The sequence below is a fragment of the Lepisosteus oculatus genome, chromosome 2 (assembly GCF_040954835.1).
Source record: "Lepisosteus oculatus isolate fLepOcu1 chromosome 2, fLepOcu1.hap2, whole genome shotgun sequence".
NCBI classification, from domain to species: Eukaryota; Metazoa; Chordata; class Actinopteri; order Semionotiformes; family Lepisosteidae; genus Lepisosteus; species Lepisosteus oculatus.
This window is the reverse complement of record NC_090697.1, coordinates 20,245,162-20,264,968: the sequence shown is the minus strand read 5'-3', so window position 1 is coordinate 20,264,968 and position 19,807 is coordinate 20,245,162. Positions and strand designations below refer to the sequence as shown.

Here is a 19,807-nt window from a genome sequence, read left to right as displayed (position 1 = left end):
ATTCTTTTTAAATTATCCTAGTAACGGTAACATGAATTATGATATAGGAGGCCTTGTAAAAGTACTTAGACACTAACACAGTTTTCATATTTTGTGACTTTAAAGCTTGTAGTCATGACACTTTGATTTTGCTGTTAATGTTTATTATGTACACAACTTACTCCACACATTCAAAGACAAAAACATTAAAAAAGAAGTAAATAGATCATTAATATGAAAGAAAATTGGAAAAGTCATGATCGCATAAGTATTCAAACCCTTTGCTGTGGCAAACCCTCTTCTTTAGAAAAGCCTTTAGTTAACTGGTTCCATTCTTCACCCCTCTGCTTTTCTTAGTACAACCATCCACAGTCTCCTCTGTATATTGTAATTGTGTATTATTTTTATTTATTGTTGTTGTCATTCTGTAAAGCGCTTTGAGAAGCCACCTTTAAATGCGCTATATAAAATAAAGTTTATTATTATTATTAAAGCTAAATTAATATACAGTAAGTGCACAATATTATTTTAATGAGCCACATACTTAGTTGAGTGACCTCTATGTTTGTGCAATTACAGAGATTCTTGTCATTTCAGAAAAAAACACCTGTATCTGTGAGCTTACTTGAATACTAAGGAGCTTTCAAAGCAATTCATGGATAGTGTTTGAACACAACACATCAGAAGGGGTACAAAAATATCCCTGTGAGCACAGTCTACTACATCATTAACAACTGGCAGGTGCATTGTAATGACAATTTACTGAAATTGTTCAATGGTTTAGAGTCAGTGGCTAAGATGAGAGAAAATGTATATCATACAACAATCTGTACTGAATGGCAGAGTGGAAAACCTATCCCATTGTAAAAATGTGGCAAAAGATGTTGTGGTCAGGTGAGACCAAACTGGAAACTTATAGTTATGGGTGGCAGTGACCCAAAAAGTTACATCTCCCAGCTAACACTATCCCTACAGTAAAACATGGTGGTGGCATCATCATACTATGGGGATGCTTCCCAGCCTCTTCTTCTCTCCAGCAGGGGCCAGATGGTAAGCAAGGTAGAGGCAAGTCCTAGAGGTCCTAGAGGAAAACCTGTTTCAGTCTGCTAAATACTTAAAACTGGGGTGAAAATTCACCTTTAAGTAGGATAATGATCCAAAATGCAAGGTCAAAACTATACTGGAGTAGCTTATCAAGAAGAAAGTGAATGTCCTTGAGTGGTCCAGTCAAAGTCCCAATTGAATCCTACTGAGTATCTATAGAAATACTTGAAAACTACTGTTCATTAGCAATCTCCAAACAACTTGAGAGAACTGGAACAAATCTGCCAAGAAGAATGGGCAAAGAGTAGACAAAACTGGTGTGCAAAGTTGTTATTTACTGTACCTGAAATGACTTGTGTTTGTAATTGCTGCCAAAGATGCTTCCAACCAAATACTCAATTTACAGGTCTGAGTGCTTATGCAACCAACCAATTTAATTTTTTTCTCTTTAGATGTTAGTGACGTTTATTTTAATATATTTTACCCTTATGAATCTTTCATATGAACAAGTAATATTTTGAATAAAATACTAAGTTTAAAAAATCTGGGGGGATTTCACAAAAATGAGACAGGGAGTGTCTGAATATGTTTGCAGGATGTTGTATTTAAAATTGTACTGTATATCTAGCAAAACAAATATCAGTCTATAAATGAGCTTATTTTAATGCACTGCTAAGTATTTTCTCATCTTGCTCCTCATACATATTCAAATGGCGTACGCACAGTTTCACAAATTGTGCTATAGTTTTACATCACAAGCTATTAACCTACATACTGTACGTTACAAGTCCTCCATCCAGCAGTTTGAAACAGCTCTATAGTTTCCCGCAGCAGTTTATAAAGACAGGATGGGAAAATGTACACAAAACTGTATAACCTCATGAGAAATCCCATAATAATCTGAACATTGGAAGACCTTTGCAATACTTGAAATTATGAATACTAGAGCATGAGCAACATGGTATGAAAATCTAAAAGCAAGGTTATAGAGTCAAGTTATTTAACTAAATCGAGTTAGAAAGGGTGTGCTTATCTTGTGACCTATCTTCAGGGCTTTGTTTTGCTTCTTGATTTATGTGCAGAGGGCAGATGCCACAAAGCCCTAATGAAACCATCCCTCTTGTCTCTGACGTGTGTCACAAGTGCTGCGATTCTTAACTGCTCTTCACTGAAGGCTGACTGTGAATCACAGAGAGCCCTGCTCTAGGAAAGCATAGAAGGACTGAAAAGAAGGACAGTCAGTGTCTGTGATAAAAAAGTGTTTCTGGTAAGAACACGAGGAAAAGACAGATAGCTTGTGGGTTATCAAGCTCTTTCAGTGCACCTTGAAGATAATGCAGTGGTACAATTTGACTGAGCAATACCTCAATCGTTTCCTCGCAGTGAAAGACTGCAAAATAACAAATATTGAATACTATTAGTTACAGTAAATCAGGGAACACTAACTTAAAAGGCAAACATTGATGGACAAGATTTAATGAATATGCTTCCACTAACTTTTCAAATATGCAAGGCATCCCTAATCATTTCTGAAACCAGTGTAAATGTCAGCAGGAAACATTACAAATAGACTACATTTTAAGGTTTGCAGAGAATTGCCAATGTGTGCCTGAATCGGCCATATAAAGACCATATCCATTGCCAAAATCAAATATCTCCACATCATCTGACATGTTTGAATGGTCTGGCATTGACCAGCTTAATTGCCATGAGAGACAAAGAAAAGGGCTAGGTAATGTGGGTAAGAGAAAGATTAATGGGTGAAAATGACAGAGGATGTCAGATAGGTACTGTATCTGAAGCTCAAACTATCCTGAGGTGTGAACTTCACTTTGGTTGTGTGAGGAATGCAGCATTTCTCAACCCCTGCTGGGATTCCATCACAGTCACTTGTGGGCTCAGAGTATGCACAGTACCACTACCTTAGCAGCAGCTAAAACATCTTAAATGACAGGGTCTTCTGCAGAGGCAGTTTCAAGGGGGTGACATCATTTCTGTAACATGCTTACTGTACAGAGCCCATTTACAGATGCAAAACATTTTTTTGCCATTTATCTAATAATAGGCTTTTCCCAAACTAACTACAGATCTAGCAGCTTTTATGGTAGACAAGAATAACAACCAGATGAGAAAATCATTTTAAGAATAGTTAATAGCTCACTTCTTTCAGTACTGAAGTACAGCACCCAGCTTGGTGAAGTATGCCAGTTATTCTGTATGAGGAGCCCTACTACAAAGCAGGTCAAGTGAACAATTTCTTTACCAATTAATGTAAGGGAGAACGTGAGGTAGGCCAGATTGTGCAAGACCAGACTGAATTTAGTCAGGATACTGGGACACCTACTCTACAGACATGTATGCCATGAGACCTTTAATAGGCAGATATTCAGGCGTTCAGTTTAACGTCTCATACGAAAGATCTTTCAGGGGGAAGAAGCTACCTCCTAGCCTACCAGCACTACTTACTGTAGCATCATTCTTTTTACTTGAGGTTTCCCATGCTCAGACCATCAGGTGTTTGCATACCCTATATTTTTCTGATTTTGAACTGCTATAGGAATTCAATCCCCAAACCCCTGAGAGTATGACAATGAGTACATCACTGAACTGAAATTCAAGCAATCGATTATAGTAAAGCTTGGTGTAACCTCCAGCTACAGTGAATTAAGTCTCAAAGATTATGGGACTCTGCCCAGTGGCAGAGGAGAAGTGCACGAACATACTGAACAATGTACTGAATATAGTCATTTATCTGGCATTTAAAAAAAAAGATAAATGCGAGCTAGAAAGACTGGATGTTAGAGCTTACTGAAATGCAGTCAGAGGAAACATTTTTTTCCTCTAAAAGCTTAATACACAACATAATCCAATTTTAAATTTCGGCCTAGAAAAAATGTAATGATATCCTGGAGGGTACAGATGATTTCTCCCAAACCTCTCTGACACAGATGCAGGTGGGGTGTAACCAGTATCAACCTACATGTTATAGAGTTTCTTGTGAGAGAGAGTGCTTTTGGGTTTTTATTTGACTATTGTTCTCGTGTTACTACCAATCTTAAAGTACATCATCTTTTACTCACTGGTCTGATGGTCAGGTTATTATATTTTTCAAGGTATGATTTTAAAATTACTTGGGTGCGTATATTTGCAGGAGTTGGTGAAACAGAAAGAAATATAGCTATATAATGTTTTACTAGTGCAAAACCTGCAAACATCCTGAAGGTAGTAGGAATAGGAATTCAGGGAAACACAAGTGTTTAAAATGGAGAATTGAGAAAATAGAGTATAGTTAAGGGGTGAATACTCAAATTGGATTGCTGTAATGAGAGGGGTACCACAAGGATCTGTCCTAGGACCAATACTCTTCTTAATATGTATCAGTGACCTGTAGTCTGCAAAAGGTAATAAAATTGAGGTGAGGTTTAATGGAGACCAGTGCTGGTTTTTGCATTCAGTTAGTAAAAATATAAACTAATAAATAGAAAGTGTGGAACACATAGAAAGTAAGATTTTTTTTAAAAAAAAGTTAAGTGATAATACTTCATTTCATTACATTATTTGCATCTTCTAGAAGAAACAACTAAGAAACTGTGAAGAAACAACTAAAAAGCAAAATGTGAGGATATCTCAGTTTAATTTTCTTAAACTTCTTCTCATTTCTTTCTCCAAATATATTGTCACTTTCTTGGTACTCAAACGTTCATTTTTGAATTGACTGGAAAATGTAGCTGAAAAAAACATCAAGCTTTTTCAAGTATTCATTGGAAATCTCATAGTTACGTTTTTGTTTATTGTTTTTAAAAAAGGTTTGTACCTATGTTTCTTTGTCTGGCCTTTCACTTCTGGAGATATGCCTCCTCTTCTATGTTTATTTAATAGCCTTCACGTGATTTTCTTTGTTCATTTATATCACTGCAACACTGGGGTTGTTATTTTTAAGGTTCAACCATTTTTAATGCTTTTTCAGTCTAAAATTTCCAATTTATATTACCAATTTATTTGTATGATACTTTTACAGTGGACAGCCATTTATATAGCCAAATATTTTACTGGAACATTCTGAATAAAATATTTGGATCAAAAGTACAATAGCAGTGCTATATATTTAGTTTTTTCTTTAATTTCTGCCTTATTTCTGACAGTTGATTCAGAGCAAGGCACCATGTTTTTGCTATACTAATTCCAAACCACCAGACACACTGTTTATCATTTAGGAGTGCTATGTTCTGTTATTTACGTGAGGACAATGATTTGATATATAGTATGCTTATTTGGTGACTACTAAAAGGAGGTACAGGAACTCAGTGGAACTGTTGTGTTACAGAGGGTTCAGGAAAAAAATGAGCCTTTAACCTTCCTCAGACAGGAAAACTGTGCTAAAAAATAAAAATAACTTATCTGTTTGCTAAAGCAGAAATGTTTTACGGAAATGTTGTACATTTTTGTCAATAAGGAACAGTGTAAATAGAAATATGAAATGTTTTTAGCTTTGCCATTTGAAATCAATACTTGCAATTCTACGGAACATGTGGTTTTCTTGTCTTATAATCTGCATTTGTATTGCAATATGGACTTTTCTAGAACCTATTTGTCAATGTAATTTTTATTGATTTAGGCCTGCATTATAACTATTCCAATATGTTTTGTATAGAAAAAGAGAAGAGTATTTTTGCTCACCTCTTAGGGTGAAATACTAGTACAGTATATAAACAGTAGCTTCACAATTACATACTACTTGAAATAAAGTTTAACACCTGACAAAAGCTGGTAAAAATTATTCAGATGGAGAACTGTTTTATTCTTAATGTCTTCCACATGTTATTGATTTTCCTGCTATCAGTACATACATTAAACATCAGTTAACATTCAGCAAAAAAATATGTTCAGAAAGTATAATGAATGTTATGAACAGAGAACTCCTAAGAACAGGGACATTTACTTTAATTTTTGTTTAACTGAATAAATGTTTATTTTTTTTACAAATTTATTTTAATTGAATTACAACTGCCACAATTGTTTGAGGAGTGAGAGCTTTAGAACATTTTCAACTGCTAATACTGTAAATGTCATTATATGAAGTTGAAACTATCATTGTAAATTCATTTTAAGAAACCTTCATTTCACTGTTTTATTTCTTTATGTAATACAGCAAAATAATAAGCCTGAAAGTCTCACCGCAAAGGTACATTTTTTTTTAACTTTTTAAAAAAGTGTTAGTTTCTTCAGTGCTAATTTAAGAAAAAATATATGCTGGTTTTCAGTGCTTTGTACAACCTTCCTTTTGTACAAATATGAAGAAGAAATGGTGCATAGCTCGGCTACAGGAAAAAGAAAAGATGATCACACACCTTTAGAGTCTTGTTGTGTCTCTGCAGCTCTCTGCACAAGCTCTCCAGCTTGCTGCGAGCCAAGATAGCCCTGCTGTGTTCACTCTGGAGCTGGTCTTTCTCTTTGGTGATCTGGACCTGCTTCTTCTGAAGGGCTTTGAGTTGTTTCTGCTCAGATCTGTGTTCCTCCAGCTGTGCGAAGTAAGGTGAAGATTTCAGAGACTACACACGTGTTATCTTTCACGTTTTGCATAAAGATCATAATCCATTTTCACCCCAAATGTATTCTATCAGATATTTCATCATTACCCAGATAAGTCAGTCAAAACTAATGAGTTTGTGTAGTGTCTTCCACTGAAGCTGCTGATATAGTAATTATCTTTAGACTGCTGTGTACAGTAGATAATCTCCAATAGTTTAAAAAGGAGAACATTTATCCTTTGAGAACACAAAACACATTTATTATGCTGATGCCCTGTGTTAATTAATCAGAATAACATGTATACTAATTAGTTTTAAATTCTTACATTTTAATGGAAAGGAGACATTGTAAGACATATTACAGTAAGGCACCTTCTTCATCACTGAGTTTGGTATTTTGTATAGTTCAACTGGTTCTCCTTTCAAAAATTATATTCATTTTCTATTTTAGTGTTGATTTTAAAAAGATCAAGATCTCTTTTCAAGAGAGACCTTCTCAAGAAGGCAGCAGCAATGCATTCAGAACATTAATTCCCAAATCAAAACAACTAACATGGTATGATAATAAATTGTATTGTAATTAAATGATCAATTTAATCAACTACTTTTCAAGACAGAAATTAGTTTTTAAAAATTGTATATTGTATAAAGTCGCCTATCTTGTCCTTAAAACCTTTAAGTAATTTCAGATCTGAAAAATATTAGGCCATTCTGAAGGAGCAAAATAACTAAAATGCTTGTTTTCCAAATTCTGTACATATCCTCTGAACTGTAAACTGTAATATGGACTTAAATCTTAATTGACAAGAATTGTCCCAGTAAAGTAATATACCTTTCATTAGAACCGCTCTATGCCCAAAGGAATGTTAGTGCTTCAGTCTGTGATACAAGTTATGTTAGAGTATGTAGAAGCTAGATCTTGTTAAGGAATTCAATTTGAATCCTAAACTATAACTGATAAGTGTGTAGTAAGACCAAAGATGTCTGAGAAATGGTATCCAAATACATACATAATACCTGTTTCATTTGGGTGTACTCTGTACACACAGTATTCCTCAAGTAAGAAAATGTACTGTCTATATTACTACAATGCTAGCCTGCTATTATGGAATAATATATTTCAGAACTATACTGTTGTTCTGCAATTATGCCAAGACTAAAATAAAACTTTTAGTTACTCAAAAGCCAATAGTTCCAAATCAATCATAACAGTAACTAATACTCATGGGATTATGACTTATTAATCATAACTCATTAAACATTCTATAGGATGGTTTATACCCTACAATTGCCCCAGAAACACACATTGTTATATTTTATTTTGAAACTATTCAGGCTAAATCGAACATTTTTTCTCCTACATAAGAGAAGGTACATATGTACACAAATGTACTGTCCATAAAGGAGTGTTAAATATCTCTTACATATTATGGGTTGTGGAACCATTTTGTCTTCAAATGCATGATAGTTTGGTATAATTAAAATGTAAAAAAGCCTGATGAGACACCTTGGGCTTTAAAAGTTATAAATAATTTCACAACACCAGAAAGTATGTGTTTCATATTATTAACCTATATTAAATAGAATCATTACTTCATTACAGGTTTCTGTAGGTAGGCTACCTTCATTGTAAGTTGAATTTTTAATGAGGTTAGAAATTAGAAAAAAAAACTTCTGTATCTAAATTGTGCAGCACATTTGCTTGAGTTTTCATTTTTAATTTCTTACTTTCTTTAGAGCCTGCGGTGCTGAAAATTTAGGTCATTTCAGCACAAGCTGAACTACTTGTAACAGCTTGGCAGACACTCTTATTACCCTTTTGTTATTTTTATTATGCATGTACATTTTTGCTGTAAGAATGAGCCTTTCCTACCCACAAATACAGTAAGTTAACTCACCAGTTCTGCATACTTCTTGAAAAGTGCTTCCAGCTTCTCCTCTGGAGTATTCAGCTTATTCAAATTTTGCATTAGCAAAGTGGCTTCCTTTCCTTTTAAGAAAGAAATCATCATGCAATTTACTAGTGTGTTGTACAAAAGACATATGGGAGAACCCCATTTTTCTGGCTTAAAATAAAATGAATAGGACAAAAGATGGACATCTCCACATAAGAGTATTTATTTTTTGCATATTTGGTACTCATTTCCTAGACCATACATTTTTAATTGAACAAACCATAATATTTATCATTTAGGATTCAGCAGTATCAACTAATGCTTCTTCAATTTTCATTCCAGTTTCCAGCCCAAAAGCTTTTGTATTTAATTCTGAGCAGTTGGTGCTGTGAGTTGTGTTTGATAAAGCATAACCTGATAACTTGCCACACACCTGTTTTGGCTCCATGTATTTTATTTTAAATTCCCTTTGCATGACTCAAAAGAAAATCACTTTTAAAGTACGATTAAGTGATTATTTTCTTTAACAATCATGAATTATTTTAAATAAAATTTAGTGCAAGAGGTGAAAAAAAGGATTGCCAGTCAGAGATATCAAATGCCTTTAGTCTTTTTTTCTAATTTAGCTAGTTTATGTCTGGAAAGGTGTGCAGTGTACTGGAATGGTACATATTTATATTTGTTATAAAATAGGAAAGGAGAGACATTTTAAAGGACCATGTACTAAGGAGATTAAGTGTATTTTCTCATAAAAGGAATTTTGAAAAATGTGCAATGGGTAAGCATGCAACATCCGAACAGACTTATCACCCCCTGTAATTTTGACAAATACCCTGTCAATTGATTTCTCTTTGAGTTATGACTCAACCACAGAACTCCCAAGGGTCCTTCTAATATACAGCTCTGCACTACCTCCACAGTAATTTCTGTCAGATACTAATAGATTACCTATAGCAGGGCTGGCTGAAATAAATGCAGCCTGACTGAAATACAGAAGTATGGTTTGCCTTGGAAAGAAGATTTTTTATTAATAATTAATATACACATAGTACACAAAAACAGACATTGTGGGAGAGGTAGTTAATAGATTAAACACTGAAAAATCAGAATTTTGTTTTGTATGTGATGATTTGATAGTAGATGAATATATAAAATGTGCAGACTAGAGGTTTCTCTAAAAATATTTTACCTTTCAATATCTCACAGTTGTTGAAGTATGTGGAACATAGACAGTGCAAGGACATTAAAATACTTTTTACAAAGGACAGAAGGAGTTATTTGTACAGGTCAACACATGGCATTACCAGGTTAGCCAGTAGCAACAGGAGATGAACCACCAACTGTTAGATAAATAGAGGCAAACAAGAAATATACTGCTGCAGGAAGTGCAGACACGTGCCTGAGCAAAAAGGGACAACATATTTCAAGTCTTATCCTAGAAAATCCGTTCCTGCAAAAGATGACAGAAAGAGATGATGCATAAGCTTACTTTTGCACCTTTGAAAGGGTGGTAGATCTCTTCTTATGCAGGAAGCACACAAAATACACCATGACTTTAAACCAATGGATGCATGTAACTAAGAAACTAAGAGCTACGAAAAGAGTTTTTCGTTGACTTTCAGCAGTTCAGATGCTTTCCTGACTTCCTATAGTCATGAGAGTTGAACAGATTCACACCTGATGTGTCAGTCTGGTGGTATTGGCCACACACAAATGTTTGCCCTCATCCATCTTGCTAAAACATGGTGGCAGCCTGAGCCATTGTCCTCTGCTGTTATATGGGAATATGTGGTGGTGTTATTTAAGGAGACTTCCATTTGAAAAAGGGAAGAAAAATGTGAGACAAGGAAACCTCACCATCATGTACTAGATTGTGGAAATAGTGGAAGTATGACAAGACTACTACACAACTGCTGAAGCTTAACCAAACGGAAAAGCTGGGTACATCCTGATCCTACAGACAGGAGGTACTGTACGTGGGAAAACAAAATATCCTCAGCAGTAGCCCCTAGAGAAAGAGAAGCCAGAGAGAAATTGAAGTAAGAGGGGAAAAGTAAGACTAGGAGGTATACTCAACAGAGTACAGAAAAAAAACAAACAAGTTTCAGGACAATTACTGGTGCTTCAGCCATTATGAAGAATTGTTTTGGACATAGTCCATTATCTTGTTGTGTGGGAAGACACTTGAGATTGGAACAGACAAAAAAAAGAATTTGGGGAAATATTGTCACTTTTCTCTGAATACCAACATACAGTGCCCATACCATTGTTCTGTATCCCATTGGTGCTCCAGCCCATCAATCTGAAAGTGATGGACTAGAGGGTCCTCTTGTGGAGTTTACATATAGGCATTGGTGTAGCATGATGAAAGCTGATTATGCCATATGCTACACATGCTATATGGAACATGTTATTAAAGAAAATACCTGAAGATCTGCTGCAGATGTTTAGGATACTCCGAATATATTAAAAATATAAGGGCACCCTGTTTATGTCAAGAGTGATGTAGTTCTTACTTTGTGCGTCCTGATGTGCATGGAGAAGCTAAGAATTTCAGTATATTATACACAAATGGATGGAATGGTAGAGAGGTTAAAAAAATCTCAAGGAGGGTGTAAAGAAAGTAACTGGGAGCAGTTTGCCATAAGAGTGGTACTGTAAATCAGGTCACTACAGAGACATAGCCATTCCACTGGACATATCCAATGAACAATGGAATCAACAGGTATACCCACACTGCAACCTGGTGAAATGAGGGGGTCAGAGGTAAGCTCAAAGCACCATTTACATTCAGCCTGATCAACAAAGTGATTTGCAGTCAGTCAGAGGACTGAGAATTGGTTCTGGTATCCACCGATGATAACAAGTTCACGTTCAACTAGAAGGGGCACTTTAAAGTCCTAGAGCCAAATAGGGCCATTCCACTAAAAAATCTAATGCTCTGGAAGAAGGAGGACATAGCAAGTGTACCAGTCAATCACCTTAAGAGGTGATTTAATCAAGAGATTCTATTTAGAGAAGTGATTGCTAGGAATGTAGTAGGGAATGTAATGAATTTGAACTCACCCCAAATCAAATGCAGGAAGTGAAGATACTGATTGGAAGGACCTTTGAGGTGTTGATATTAACATTCCACAAGGGAAGGTATTGAAGAAAAGGACCTACAGTACAGAGTCCCTGAAGCCTGGAATGAAGCCTTGTGATAAAATCTACAGGACATGCTGGAGCTAAAACTAATCGAAATGTCCCTCAGTTAATAGTCTGGTCCTGCAGTGCTAGTGCCTAAACCAGATGCAGTTTTGCAATGACTTCCTCAGGCTAAGTGAAACATCCACATTTAATGCTTACCCTTGCCCAGGGTGTGAAGAGTCAGCAAAGAGACTGACTTGGGAAAGTCAGATTCTTGTCTACCCCTGGACTTGACTAAAAGCTACTGGTAAATCCCACTACAGAAGAGTGTTAGGGAAAAACAAAAACAGCATTGCTTTTCCTGATGGACTGTATCATAATATCATGTTGCTGTTTTGACTTTGTGGTTCACCTGCCACCTTCCAGAGACTCATGGACAAAAAACCCTAATGAAGCACACAGGCTATGCCACAGTATACTTATGTAATGTGATTAAGGTACAACCACTGATGGATTTTATACAGGATGCCAAATTGGCTGCCAACTCAAAGAAATGTGTTCTTAAAGCCAGTGAAGTCAAGTACCTAGAATATACAATACAATTTTGATCAGGCTGCAGGAAAAGAAAGTAGAAACCATCAGGAATTGGCAAAGACCAGTGAAGGCTTCAGTGAAGACAGGTCCAAGCCTTCATTGGATTGGCTAAATTCTATCATACATTTATTAAGAGTTTTGTCAACTTCTGCAGTGCCCCTTGATCTTACCATGAATAGTAAACATCACATAGTCTAATGGAATAAATTTATAGAAAAATCTTTTCAGCATCTTGAAGAAGGCACACTGCTGACCCAATGAGGATGACCCTGGACTTTGAGAATAAAACAGTGGCACAGGTGGATGCTTCTGAGAAAGGGCTGAGGGTGCTTTTATGAAGGGTTTTCATATTTGAACATTAAAAAAGAGGACACTCTGCTGAGAGGGAGGAGATGGATATTTATAACAGTATCTATTAAATACTTCGGAAACCGGAATTATGTCTTCTGCAGTGTTTAGAGACAGCAATGTTAAATATGGATCTCTTGAAGAAATGCTACTGTGCAAACTACAGGATTAGTTAGAAAACTGAAATTAAGGCTGTGGCTGAAACCGAAGTGGAGGCTTGGGAAAAATCCTATTAGTTCAGAACAAAAACTGAGTGGGGCAGCAAACAATCTCTCCGTTAAATGATCAACACACTCTTAATCCCAAGATTAAAATTTTATACCTGCAACATTTGAGTGAAAAGAAAATGGAAAACATCCCAGATATTTTAAAAACAGGAAGGGAAATAAATTCTTATCCTCTGTCTTGGCTTCCTTATCAAATGCTTTGATGTCTTGAGACCAGATTTGTTTGGTTTATCAAGAAAAAACATTTTCTTGTTTTTCTTTTTGGAAACAATTATCACTGTGTTTGTAATTCTGATGTTTTACCCCTATGCAATCATGAAAATAGTATCTAAGTGGTTAAAAGGGGAGGAGAAACTGTTATTTTTTCAAACATAAGGTAAATAACAAGCAAAAAACAATGAAAATGGCAAATAAATTGCTGAGGATAAAATGTAAGCCATTTATTAGTTACCACTATTAGCTGTGATTATGTCTTTTTCGTATTTAAATATTGTTACAAATTTGCTTTTACTGAAGTGTGAAAGGGGTCACTAAGTTGTAATAATTAAGTCACTGCTGATATAAATTGAAATAATTATATTATTGTCAACCCAAACAAGTCTTTTGTCTCTTGAAATATAGCACAACAGGACTTTAACTAAAAACCTGAGTGTTAAAGCAAATTTACAACTCACTGGCTTTAGTTAAAAAACACTTACCCAGGCCTTTGATGATCTTCTTCTCCAGCTTCTGTTCTTTGCTTGAATCTGTGTCTTTGGCCACAGTGACCTCTGCAGCAACAGATTGCTCCTCATTGCTCTCCTCAGTTTCCCCCTGACTCAGGGATTCTCCTTTGTCAGCATCTTCAGCCTCCCTGCCGGCAGATTGCTGTTCCACTAAGCTTGATGCTGATCCATATGTGTTAATGATGTCTTCCAGCTGTCGCCCGAGCTCTTCCGAAATATCACGGTCGATCCTCTCGAGGTTAGATTCTTGAACCAGGTCCTTTAGTTCGTCTTTCTCCTCCCTATCTGTCCCATTGATTCCTGGTACTGGGGTGTCACTGCTAGCAACACAGGTAGTCTGTGGCTGGTCAGTTATGGGTTCGGAGGGCTTGATAGTATTTTCCATTCTTTCTATGTAGCTGAATGGGTCAAAGCACAAGGTCAGTTGGGGTTACCTACACCCCCTTAATACAAAACCAACATGTACATTGAAGAGGTCCTCTATCACTTAACTCAGTGGTTCTCAAACTTTTTGGACCAAGTAGCACGCATTCCTATAGAGTGGTATAGAATTACAGAGTATCTCGTGTCCACTGAAGTATTATCGCGCACTGTATCGTAGATTGTAGGCTGAAATATGAAAACCCGTCCCGATTTTTCAGCGCACAGGACACAGTTCCAGGGTCATTTGGCGTACCACCTGGCGGCACTCCGCGTACCACTGCCGGTCCGCGTACCACAGTTTGAGAACCACTGACTTAACTGATACACCTTTGAGTGACATTGCTCCACTTTTGCTGGTGGTCAACATCCTGGGTCCAGGTCTATGTGCACAGCAACAAAATGCAACCAGCACTTTAGCATTGTCACACAATAGTGAATACAACATTAACTGTAAATGTATTGTTCAGTGGTTTCATTCAGCGTACAATTCATAGCTTTGTGCAAGAAGAGCTGAGTCTTGCCATATAGGCAGAAGGGTTCTGCAATGAACCTAGATGAATGCTTCAAATGTTAAAAACCTAGAATCACGTCCTGCAACTTTTTTTGTATAGCCTTTTTGGGAACTCTGCCAAGCTTCCATCATACACCCACACAACTGGTGTCTGGTTTCTGTGGAGATGATTGATTTCCATTCTATGCTACAGAATATTGGACACATATAACTGCAATCACTCTCCAACTGAGAACATCATAATCTTATGATTCAGTTTTCAAAGAAAGTCAGCCTGCATCATACAAACTGCTAACAGAACTGCTTTAAACTAGTAACCCAAATAATGGACAATTCACATCCGCAGCAGTATAAGAAGAATATATTTTGCATGCTAGAATCAATACAAGAGGAAGTTATATACACTATACCATGACTAGCGTACAAGCCCTCTATATAAACATTCTCAGACATTGAGTGTGTTTTAGTAAGACTTGGTATATTTATGTTATGACCCCAATTCATAACCTAGTTTTCAGCATTTGTTTATAGTCTTTGCAACAAAGTAGAAATAATTCAGGTCAGTTAGGGAGTGGATAAATTAATTGAATGATTTCCCTTTAAAGTACTATTTGTAATGCATTGTACTTTTGTTTAAAATAAGATAAATTGGGGGTTAAAAATCCTGCTCAGGCCTCAGCCATGATGATTTACTAATATTAACTAAACTGAAAGGGAGGGATTTATGATCAGTAGAGTAGATTTTCCCTAATGTTAATGACACTTCCTTAACACTTGCAAATCAGGTTGTGACTTTCTTTGGAGTTACATTGAAAACTCAATAACCACTAGATGGCGGTGCAACAGCTAAACAAGACTTGTCAAACTTACAAGTAATAGGTTTATTCCATGCTGAAAAAAAGAAGAAAGAGAACACAACGTTTCGGCCGTGGAGTCAATAATGTGGGAAATCTCAGTAAATACATTTTTAAACCTAGTATTAAATTAAATATGATTCAAATGCCCTTCACCAAATATTGAATAAAGGAAATGAAGCTTGCAGAGTAAAATAATTATAAATTAATTAATTCCTATTGTTTCTGTGGTGTGACAAAATCTACCAAAACCAGTGGCAATTCAAATTAATAAGTAGCTATCTCACACTTTAATTTCATTGTACAACATCCAGTCAGAGAAAACCTCCTTCATTTTAGAGCTTTTATCTTGTAACACTATATTAAGATAATAAATGGTAGTTTTCAGTGTGGGTTACATTGCCTGAATTACATTCTTAAAAAAAGCTAAAAAATATATAATTTCAATAGATTTTAGCTTTTGCATAGTTCCTAGTGCTAGATTACATAATTCTCTTAAAAGGTATAAATCGAAGAGCAATGATGAGACTTTATCTGTAAGACTAGATTTGCTAGGCTGAATTATAGGCATGTTTTGATTTTTAATATTAATTTCTGTATAGTATTTAGATTCTGCTTCTGGTAGGATTTCTCTCATTGAACAAGTATGAGGAGAGGATCCAGATGAAAACCATGATGGTCCAGAAGAAGACCAGAAGAACATTGTCCAGGACAGGAATTATTGAAAACACCTCCAGAGCCAAACCTAAGGGTAGTGCTCCCTAGCAACTGCCTGGTCGCTAAGTTCCCCACATGACCTAGCTGGACTCAGTCTGAAAGGGCTATATAAAGCTCTCATCAGACAAAGGGTGAGGGTGGGTATGATGAGAATGGAGAACAGCTTTAGAATGTATTGTAATGTCACTGCTCTTGTGGAGAAGACGTTTGAAGTCTCTGACTAGACATATTTTGGTCTCACCTCCATTCATAGCATTGGTTGCAGAATCAAACTTTTCAATTGAGGGACATGTCTTTCCTACTAAAAGTTACCCTAGGTGTCAATGAGGATGTGGAGATACTCACAAACAACCCTTGGCTGCTATACTGTTGGAGTTTATAACATAAATGAGAGGATCGCCTCAATGGGACTTCTCAAAGGTTGCAGAGAAGAAACTTGGAACTGTTGTTGTTGACTAATTGCAATTCAAAGTATTCAACCTTCTTGGAGATAGTGGGCTCAGTGTTCTGTAGGATGCTATCAACAAACTCTGGACAAGAATTAATATTCTGGAGACTCAAGTAGAGAGAGGGGCAGAGATGTCAACTGATCACCATTTAGTGGTGTGCTGGATCTGATGATCTGGTGGATGAGCTCAAGCAAAAATATTTCAGCTCCCACCTCTAGAAAAACTTTTCTGATAGCATGTGGTCAGCTTGTGGGCTGGAGTGGCTTAACAGTGTTGTACGTGCTGTGCAGTGGTGGTAACGTGGGTGGTATATTCTCAAAGCATTGTTGATAAGTTGATTTACTAGATCATGAATCTGGTCATGAACTCTGGGTAACAACTGAACATAAGATCATGGAAATCTCAACACTGACCCAAAACACACTGGAGGGGCTTTAAATTCAGTTTAGCTTTGACATGCTTGGGGATTCACACAACAGGAGCTGGAATCTGTTGTGGTGGAAAAAGATGTCTGGTCCTCGCTGCTTGGCATGATGCCATAGATCCATTGAAAATGGATAGACGGAACTGTTAAATTAATATTGACCCAAAGCGTCATTGCCCTTATATTGTACTGGGTATGAATGAAGGGTACTTTTAATAAGAGCTTTGCTAATTACAATAATTAATAGATTAGAGTGGGGAGCTGCGTCAGAGTGCTAGCTGCAAAAAAAATAAGCTTGGTTAAATGCCATCCAGAAAGCTAAAAAGGTAAAAAGCAACATTTCAATTGTGAAATCCATACACTTGAACACTCTCCACAGTTGAAACAGTGATGTTTTACTATTCAGTGTGGAATTAATCTTTAATTGTTGTATGATTATTAGAACTAAGTTTCATGATTTAGTTCTGTACTTTAATCAATGCCACATCTTTATATATTCTGTGTTTTATCCACAAGCTAAGCAAATGAGTGATAAACAGCAGTTTTTAATGCATCTGGGCATTATAATAATATTTAAGATCTGTGCGCTTAGTCAACCAATTGAAAAATACATTTAATAAAGTATTTAGTGTTCTCATAAAGCAGACCTATAAAATTCGAATAAATCTAGAAACCCATCACATTTAGGCACCAGACAAATGCCACTTGGACCAATGAAACATAAAAACATCTACTGAACATTGCAAAGACGTTTCATTTTGTACTCCAAACCCAGAACAGAAGACTTGTATGCTAGGGCGAAGAGACATTGTTTTCACTCATAAAGCCACAAACATCTGAGTGTTTTTTTAGTGAGCTGAATCACTTGACCACTTTCAAACTGTCCCTGAATGCTCCTTAACCAAAGTTAGCAAGTGATTAAGCAAATTTGACACTTTTACTGGAGATTTTCACTAGATGATGCAAGTTTGGAATCTGTTAGGGATTTTTACTATTATAGAATCTCTCTTTAGTTTCTCCTCAAATGAATCACAGTTTTGAAACTTCAAAACTGAGGGCAAACTGAGGATTCAGTGAGAAGACATTAGATGATGACAGCGCAGATGACAGAGATCATCTGCAGTGTCCACTTGTGTGACAGTCTATCAAAACACTGTAACTTCTTCCTGCTCGATCTATAATGTCACAAATATACAAGAAAATGGCCTGATTGACAGAGGCCTTTATTGTTTTGATGTTTCAAACTAGAGGAACTGCAATCATTCCAGAAAGTATCTCTTGATTATTCCGCTTCACGACTGACCCTCCCTGTCAGGATAAAATTAGCCTCCATTCCCTCCTCCCCCCTCTTCTTCCATCAAGCAGGCACATGGCACCTGTTCTGAAGCCAGGGGCTATTTTGGGAATTTCTAAATACGGTCAAGCTATTTCTTATTCCCATCACGTCTCTGTTGGTATCAGTATAGGTCTTCCTGTATTCCAATTACATGGGTAATTGAAAAAATAAACAGACAAGCCATATAAATTAGGTTTTACTCTCCTACATTTGTATAACATTGTTTTGTATTAATTTATATATTTAACTAATATGTTGTGAAACAAAATTTTAAGTTATGTTAACAGAATTTTCCATTTGATTAAAGCCTAACAATGTAGTTTCATGATTATCGGCGTATTTATGCTCAATGTGAATGTAATTGTTCTACTAATCATGGATAATAAATATTTTATCTAACTTGTGAAGTTATGTGAGAAAACTCCCTTCACTTACCAAAGATAAAATACCAGAATTATATGTCAAAATACATTATGTTTTTTTACTACAGTAATCATAAGACTGGTGTATACTTTATGTTTTAGAGTCATTTGTCAACACTTTGTAACTAAGAAATTGAAATGCATATTTTATGCCACATCATGAATTTCATGAGTCATGTCACATGAAATGAACAACCAAAAGGCTCTTCTTCTAAAATTTTAAAAAGGTTTAATAAGTCACCGTAAAACCTTGTAATAAAGCCATATTGTAAATTTACGTCATAAAAGTACTCTTCATGACCTAATAAATGTTTCACTTCTGCTAATAGTGAGCTATACTTTTTTCTACTGAGTGTTTTAACCTCACTTCTAAGTTCTATTATTTCAATAATTATTAGTTTTCAATGCCAGGTCTAAATAAGAGTCACATTGGTCTTAGACATCTTTTAGACATCAAAAATTGCATTGGAAGAAGGAGAACCTAGGTAATCACACCAGTTAAGTCTGTGTTCAAAGCTAAGCACACATGGCTTAACTGTGGCAAACAGCTGACCCAAAGACTCTTTTCTCATAAACTTACAAAGTCATGCCATCTTTAATTATTGAACTCATAAAAAAAAAGCAACAATGCCTCGACCCACATAATCAAAGTGAATGATACAATCATACGGCACTCATAAGGGAGCTGATACTTACCACAACGAGCCAGGAAGAAGGAGAGTCGTGAAGAGGGCTCAGTGACACAGCAGATGTAAAGACAACAACTGTGTGAAGCAAACCCCCAAAATAACCTCACAGGATACAGCTCACACCAATGGAAAGGGAGTTTTCACACAGGGGGGGAAAATGCAGGGCCTTTTGACCAGTATGTGAAGCAGAATAGAATCAATGTGCTACATAAGGAGACAAACCTTAGAAGGCTACTTACCTGCAAACAAACCCTTGATACTTCCTTTTGTGTCAGCAATACAATATGGGAACTGTAATTTACAAAAACAATACTCAGATCTGACATTTCCAGTCTTAGAGATGTACTCTTATGAATGGAATTAACAAATGAAAAACATCAATCCACTATCCCTCCAATTCAACTGGGATAGCATCTCCAATAGAGGGAATAACATGCAGAAGGGAACTGATACACAGATGCACAGAAAAAAAAGCCTCTGTTGAGAGTCTTCTGCAAATATGCACACTTCAGC

At 36.2% G+C, this 19,807-nt stretch overlaps 1 protein-coding gene across 2 annotated transcripts in view; it reads right to left on the bottom strand.

Moving 5' to 3' along the window:
* Window positions 1-19,411, bottom strand: part of txlnba (taxilin beta a) — a 33,081-nt gene extending 13,670 nt beyond the window's left edge. The window contains exons 1-4 of one of the 2 annotated variants that reach the window (XM_015339073.2): window positions 19,302-19,411; window positions 13,443-13,867; window positions 8,450-8,541; window positions 6,372-6,542 (exon numbers count right to left, since the gene is read on the bottom strand). In XM_015339073.2, the coding sequence (XP_015194559.1) occupies window positions 6,372-6,542; window positions 8,450-8,541; window positions 13,443-13,854 (675 nt within the window). In that variant the 5' untranslated portion in view covers window positions 13,855-13,867; window positions 19,302-19,411. The remainder of the gene's footprint in view (window positions 1-6,371; window positions 6,543-8,449; window positions 8,542-13,442; window positions 13,868-19,301) is intronic. The other variant, XM_006642941.3, reaches the window with a different exon arrangement.
* Window positions 19,412-19,807: the final 396 nt, after the last annotated feature.